This window comes from Mastomys coucha, unplaced genomic scaffold (assembly GCF_008632895.1).
Source record: "Mastomys coucha isolate ucsf_1 unplaced genomic scaffold, UCSF_Mcou_1 pScaffold14, whole genome shotgun sequence".
Taxonomy (NCBI): Eukaryota; Metazoa; Chordata; class Mammalia; order Rodentia; family Muridae; genus Mastomys; species Mastomys coucha.
The window spans coordinates 117036196-117041965 of NW_022196896.1; the positions used below are offsets into that span (position 1 = coordinate 117036196).

The following is a 5770-nucleotide window of genomic DNA, read 5'->3' on the forward strand; positions in this document are numbered from 1 at the left end:
CTCTTTGAGATTGGGACTTGAGTTTTTGCTGTAATTCAGCCAACCTTAGAATGAGCGCTTTGGTTTGATTTTTCCTAATACTTGAGCTCTGTCACTGCCTGAGAGAAGATTCTCTTCCAGGGCACACTTAGAAACCCTTAGATTATTTATGTGCATCCAGAGCTGGTCAATTTATCTTGGAGTTCATGGTTGTCCTTCAATGTATTCTGAGATGTTAGACGTTGCTTAGTTTGATCATGGAGCCCATTCTTTTCCTTGGTCACCTTATCAAAAGATGCCAGGATATCAGCCAGCATCATCATTGTCCTTATTTTTCCACAAATTGTTAAAATTTTATAGGTAGGCTCGCCAAATCTATTGCCTCTCATAATTTGGTGAATCAGGATAATCAAATGCACATGTCTCGTTAAGTTTGTAAAATAGTTCACATCACGGGCTTTCAGCGCTCTCCAACTTGCTAGGAGCAGAAAGTAGATGGAGAGGCTTTGGTGTCAGCAGATTGGAAGGCCTGTCCCATACACTTAAGAAAATCCATCAAAGCCGGGCGGTGGTGGCACACGCCTTTAATCCCAGCACTTGGGAGGCAGAGTTTGAGGCCAGCCTGGGCTACAGAGTGAGTTCCAGGACAGCCCAGCCAGGGCTATACAGAGAAACCCTGTCACAAAAAAACAAAAAACAAACAAACAAACAAACAAACAAAAATCCATCCATATACTCCTGTTGTTCTAGAACCACTTCTCCTACCAAAATCTGTATTAGGGTACTCTAGAAGAACAGAACATATAGAATGAATCTATATCTATATAGACTGATAGAGATATATAAAGGGGATTTTTAAGAATGACTTTCAGGGGGCTAGAGAGATGGCTCAGTGGTTAAGAGCACTGGCTGCTCTTCCAGAGGTCCTGAGTTCAAATCCCAGCAACCACATGTTGGCTCACAACCACCCATAATGAGATCTGACGCCCTCTTCTGGTGTGTCTGAAAACAGCTACAGTGTACTTACATATAATAAGTAAATCTTAAAAAAAAAAAAAAAAAAAAAAAAAAAAAAAAAAAAAAAAAAAGAATGGCTTTCAGACTGTGGTCCAGCTAGTCCAACAATGGCTGTCTACCAATGGAAGGCCAAAGAATCCAGCAGTCGTTCACTCCATGAGACTGGATGTCTCAGCTAGTCTTCAGTTATACACTGGAATCCTGAAGTAGGTTCTAGTGCCAGTGAAGGGATGAGCTTGCCAGCGCGTGGGAGAGCCAGCAAGCAAAGCAAGCAAGCTTCCTTCTTCCATGTCCTTCATACACAGGCTGCCACCAAGATGGTGTGGCTCAGATTAAAGGTGGATCTTCCTATCTCCAAAGATGAAAAGTGGATCTTCCCACTTCAAAGGATTTTTTTAAGAAAAAAAAAATCCCTCGGAAGTGTACCCAGCTGCTTGGGTTTTAGTTAACTCCAGCTGTACTCAAGTTGGCAATCAAGAATAGGCATCAGACTGCACAATCCTGCCTGTTGAAACCCTGATTTGGACTCCCAACTTATGGAAATGCTGGGTATTGCAAGCTCTTTTAAGCCACCAAGTTTGTGGTCACTTGTTTTGGCTATTATAGAAAATACAGGATCAGGGGTTTGGGGCAAGGTGGCAATCTTCAGGGGAAACTAGAGCATCAAATCCTTTAGCAGGGGGCCTGGAAAGGAACCTAGGGACTGCAGAGAGGGGAGGCAGGGTGAATGAAATAATGGTGTAGCTGAAAACGGAACTTGTGCTCCTAGGCTGTGTCCTAGATAAAGGCAGTTCCTGGCTGAGGCCAACAGTAGTTGTCACTCTGGAAGCCATTTCCACTTCTGAGGGACAGTGGGCTAAGGATCCCAAAGAGGTTGGCTCTGGGTTGGAGGAGCACAGGGCTGGAGCTCAGTCAGTGGCTTCTGACCTTGAGTGGGTCCTGGGCCCACTGGCACATTTATTCCAGGTCTCCTTGCAAAAGGAGTAAGACCAGGGGCCTGTGGAAAGATGCAAGTGCTGACATCAGAGTGAGGTGCTCCTTCAAGCAATCCCTGGCTAATGCCCTCACAGGTAGCATCAGGTAGCATCAGAGCTTAGTGCCACAGTTTCTAGATAATGATAGAAGCCATGCAAGAGGGCCCCTTATCTGTATCCCTCTGGAACTCTACACTAGTTTGAAGTAAAGAAAATAATCCCAGGAATAATGTTTCCATTCCTCCAGCTGCCCACAGCTCAGCCCAATGCTAAGATTAGGTTGCATAGATTTCCAACCTAGCATAGAGATGAACCCCAAAATGCTGAAACACTGGAGGACCTGAAGCTTTTGAGAAAGATGCTCTTAAAGGCACATGACCTAAGATGACAATCTTAAAGCATCACGTGCCAGCCTGCCCGCTTGCAGCCTAGTGAAAACCATGTACTTTGGGGTCCTAGAGGGAAGGGGGCTCTCTAATGGTGCCAGTGATTGCTGCCAACTGAGTATCTGTAGGCATCCTACATACCCACCCTATCCACTTCCTCCTTCCTGAGGATTCTGACCTCCAGGGTCTGACCTAACCTCAGGCCCAAGGTGCCTGGGCCCAAGGCACTTTCATGTCAAGCACTCCCTGCCTCTACAGAGGCAGCAGAGGAAATACCCACTAAGCAAAGTGACAAGTGGATCCATTGTGTGGCTCAGTTGGTAAAAAGGCTTCCCAATCAAACCCAAGGACCCAGGTTTGATCCTGGAAAACCATAATGGAAGGAGAGAACTCCCCAAAATTATTCTCTGACTTCCTTATACATGTTTATAAGCACATCCACAACATTTTTAAAAAAGGAAAGATTGACATCTGTGCCATGCTCACGAACTGAAGCCAGGCCTTTCAAAGTCCTTTGAAAGACACTTCCAAGGCAAAGAACAAGCAACTAGTCCCCAGCGTTAGTCCTGGGAGCTCCCAAGAGAATGGTACATGGACAGGTTGTCTCCCTACAGCTTAGTTACCCTGGAGACAAACCCGATGCTAGTGGAATCCTAGGACACACACTCCTGGGGGGTGGGGGCGCACAGAGGACCTGGCCAGCAGCCAGTGGGGCATGTCTATCACACGAATGCACTTTACTGACAAAGGGTGGGCCCTTTAAAAAGGCATTCACTAGTGTTGGATGCAGTTGAACATTCACACATCGGACACATCAATGACAGTACACCAGGAGCAAACTAACTCCAAAGTTCTTTATTCAATTCAATTGGAGCATCCGATGGCAACCAAACTCACACACACAACTGTGTTACATGACTGCAGAATATGCCTGCCCCCCCCCCCATCTCGTAGCTAAAGTAGCAAATCTGAACTTCTATTCTGGTCAGGATTGCTATGGCCTGTGTGTCCCCTGCCCAGGACACTAATGCTCAGACTCGATTGGCCACTTCTGCCCTAGACCCATCAGAAGGCCCAAAAGGAAGGGAGAGGTGAACATGAGGGAGCCCTGGCAGCTCTACAAGAGTCTCCCTTCTTTCTGTAGTGTCCCCCTCCCACGCCCCCATCCAGAGCTCTAGGGTCCATGAAATTGGTTCCCTCAAAAAATAGTGCTAGGGACCTGCAGGGGCTGGCCATCAGGGTTGCCATACAATCCATCCTTTGGAGAGTGGGGAGGACATACCAGGGGAGCATCCTGGCCCGTCTCCACCTCATCTGATACCCAGGGAGGAAGCAAACTTAAGGATGGCAGCCCACCATTCACAGGTCCCTGGGAAGTGTTGGTCACCAAGGCCTCCACACATTCTGGGCCCTACGAGCTGCGGTCAGGCTGCCTAAGGATGTAGGCACCACATCCGGCCCCTCAGCAGGCGCCCGGTTTAGTTCAGCCTCCGGGATCTCCTCTAGGTCAGAACACAGGTCGTCCCCGGGACCTGGGGGACTGGACAATGGGGATTCTGGGGACCCTCCTGGAGGCCAGCTGCTCCTCCCAGAGCCTCCGGGCAGCCCAGCTAGGGAGTCCCCCAGCAGATCCCGAAAGCTGCTACCCTCGCTCAGCGGCATGGACTCTAGCAGGTGGTTCAGGAGTTCAGCTGAGACAGTGGCATCGATGGCTTGGCACGTGGACACGAACGTGTGCACCTCATGCATGCACTGGATGTAGCCAGCAGCGAAGCGCTCGCTTGCTTCAGCCTGCAGCTGCTCCCGCTCTGTGCAGGAGGGTGGGAAGAAGAGAGCAAGCATCCCGCACCGTGAGCAGTGACTACGGTGGCTCGGACGATCCGCTCCGCGGGTTCGGGGCTCACTCAAGAGACACATTAGCGTGTCCTGCTCTGGGGAAAGCCCTCGCCATGAACAGGACCGGGGCTCCGGGAGCCGACGGGTCCCGCTGTTGGGTGGCAGGCGTGCCCGGTCAGCGCCCCCGCCCTCGATCCCCGCCGCCACTCACCGCGCGCCCGGCCTCGCAGCGCGCCCTGCACGCGCCTCACGGTCAGCTCCAGAACCTCGGCGTTCTCTAGCTTGGCCTGCACCTGAGCAGAGGGGAAGGGAGTTGAGTCCGCCTGTGTGCTCTGGGTTGCACCCCGAAGCGCCCCCAACCCCCGCACCCTTCCCGCCGCACCTCGGTGCCGGCCAGTAGCAGCCGCAGCTCCTGAAGGCTCTCGTTGATCCGAGCGCGACGCTTCTTCTCCACCAGGGGCTTCCGGGCCTGTGGGAAGCGGCTACTGAGCCCCCTGGCCCGCGCTGCCTCCCCCAAGCCCGTCCACCCGCAGCCTCGGTCCGCACCTTGCGGTCCCCCCGTGCTTCCCAGCGGTCCTCATCCTCCTGGCCTGCACGGTCCCGGCTGGGCGCCTGGGACGGAGCCATGGTCTTAACAGCGCCCGGAGCCCGGCGCCCGGCGCCTTAGTGCAAACCACTCTGCGAGGTGGGTCGCAGCCAGGAGGCCCCACTGAGCTTTTCCCGAGTCTTCCGGCCCGCGAGGCCCCGCCCCTTTTATAGCTACTTATTTACATGTCAATGCACCGATTGGCTGTGCGTGGTCGGAGCGGCCAGCCGCGAGGCAGCCTTCAGCCAATGAGGGCGGCGGGCTTTGTCAGGCCCCGCGGGCCTCTGGCAGCTGGAGGGGCGGAGCCCCCAGCCGGACCTCCTGCCACTTACGCAGGACTGGACTCCTGGGCAGTGACCTCCTGCTTCTCTCTAGCGGGCGTGCTTGTACTCTCCTCCGCTGAGTTACGAGCCCAGATCTGGCAGCCTGTAAGCCCGGGCTTAGCTATACATTCTTCGGTCCGTACATCTATCCATTCCTCCCACCCCTTCGCTCATCCATCCCCACAGTGCGTTTGCTTCCCTTGCTTCACCAAAAGTGCTCTCGAGAACAGCGCTGCAGTCCCAGTGCTGGCTTCAGACAGGGCAGTGCCAAAGTCAAGTCCATGACCTCGGGACCTGGAAGGGGCTTTCAGGTCACCGGTGGCGAGAGTGCAAAGTCCAGGCAAAGTAGGAGCCCATTTAGCCGCAGGAGTAGTGTGTGTCTTTTTGGACCCATGAGGACACTAGAACCTTCTTACTCCAAGGTCCGCGGTCGTTCTTATTGAACGTCTCTTTTCTCTGTGCTCTAAGACACCCAACCACTACTTTGTCTATTCTAACCCCACCCCGACTGCACCCTTCAAGCTTCTCCTTCCTTGTTCATCACCCCGTACCCGCCTAAGCTTCTCTCATTTCCCCCTAAGTCCCTCCGCACCCCCATCCGGCGGTCTCTCACATCCCTGTCCCCCAAACCCCTCTCCACGCTTACCTCCCTTCCCCGCGAGTCCCCTT

The 5770-nt window shown here is 52.8% G+C and overlaps 1 protein-coding gene across 2 annotated transcripts; it reads right to left on the reverse strand.

Moving 5' to 3' along the window:
- Nucleotides 1–3190: 3190 nt before the first annotated feature.
- Hes6 (hes family bHLH transcription factor 6) lies at nt 3191–5680 on the reverse strand. Of its 2 annotated transcripts, none has more exons than XM_031368924.1 (4): nt 5111–5680; nt 4575–4661; nt 4404–4485; nt 3191–4164 (listed from the first exon to the last, which is right to left on the reverse strand). In XM_031368924.1, exon 4 carries the CDS (start codon nt 4103–4105, stop codon nt 3740–3742), a length of 366 nt encoding a protein of 121 aa, XP_031224784.1. In that variant the 5' UTR covers nt 4106–4164; nt 4404–4485; nt 4575–4661; nt 5111–5680; the 3' UTR covers nt 3191–3739. The 2 variants fall into 2 exon arrangements, with proteins under 2 accessions (XP_031224784.1, XP_031224783.1); XM_031368923.1 differs by lacking the exon at nt 5111–5680 and adding an exon at nt 4739–4934.
- Between the last annotated feature and the right edge of the window lie 90 nt (nt 5681–5770).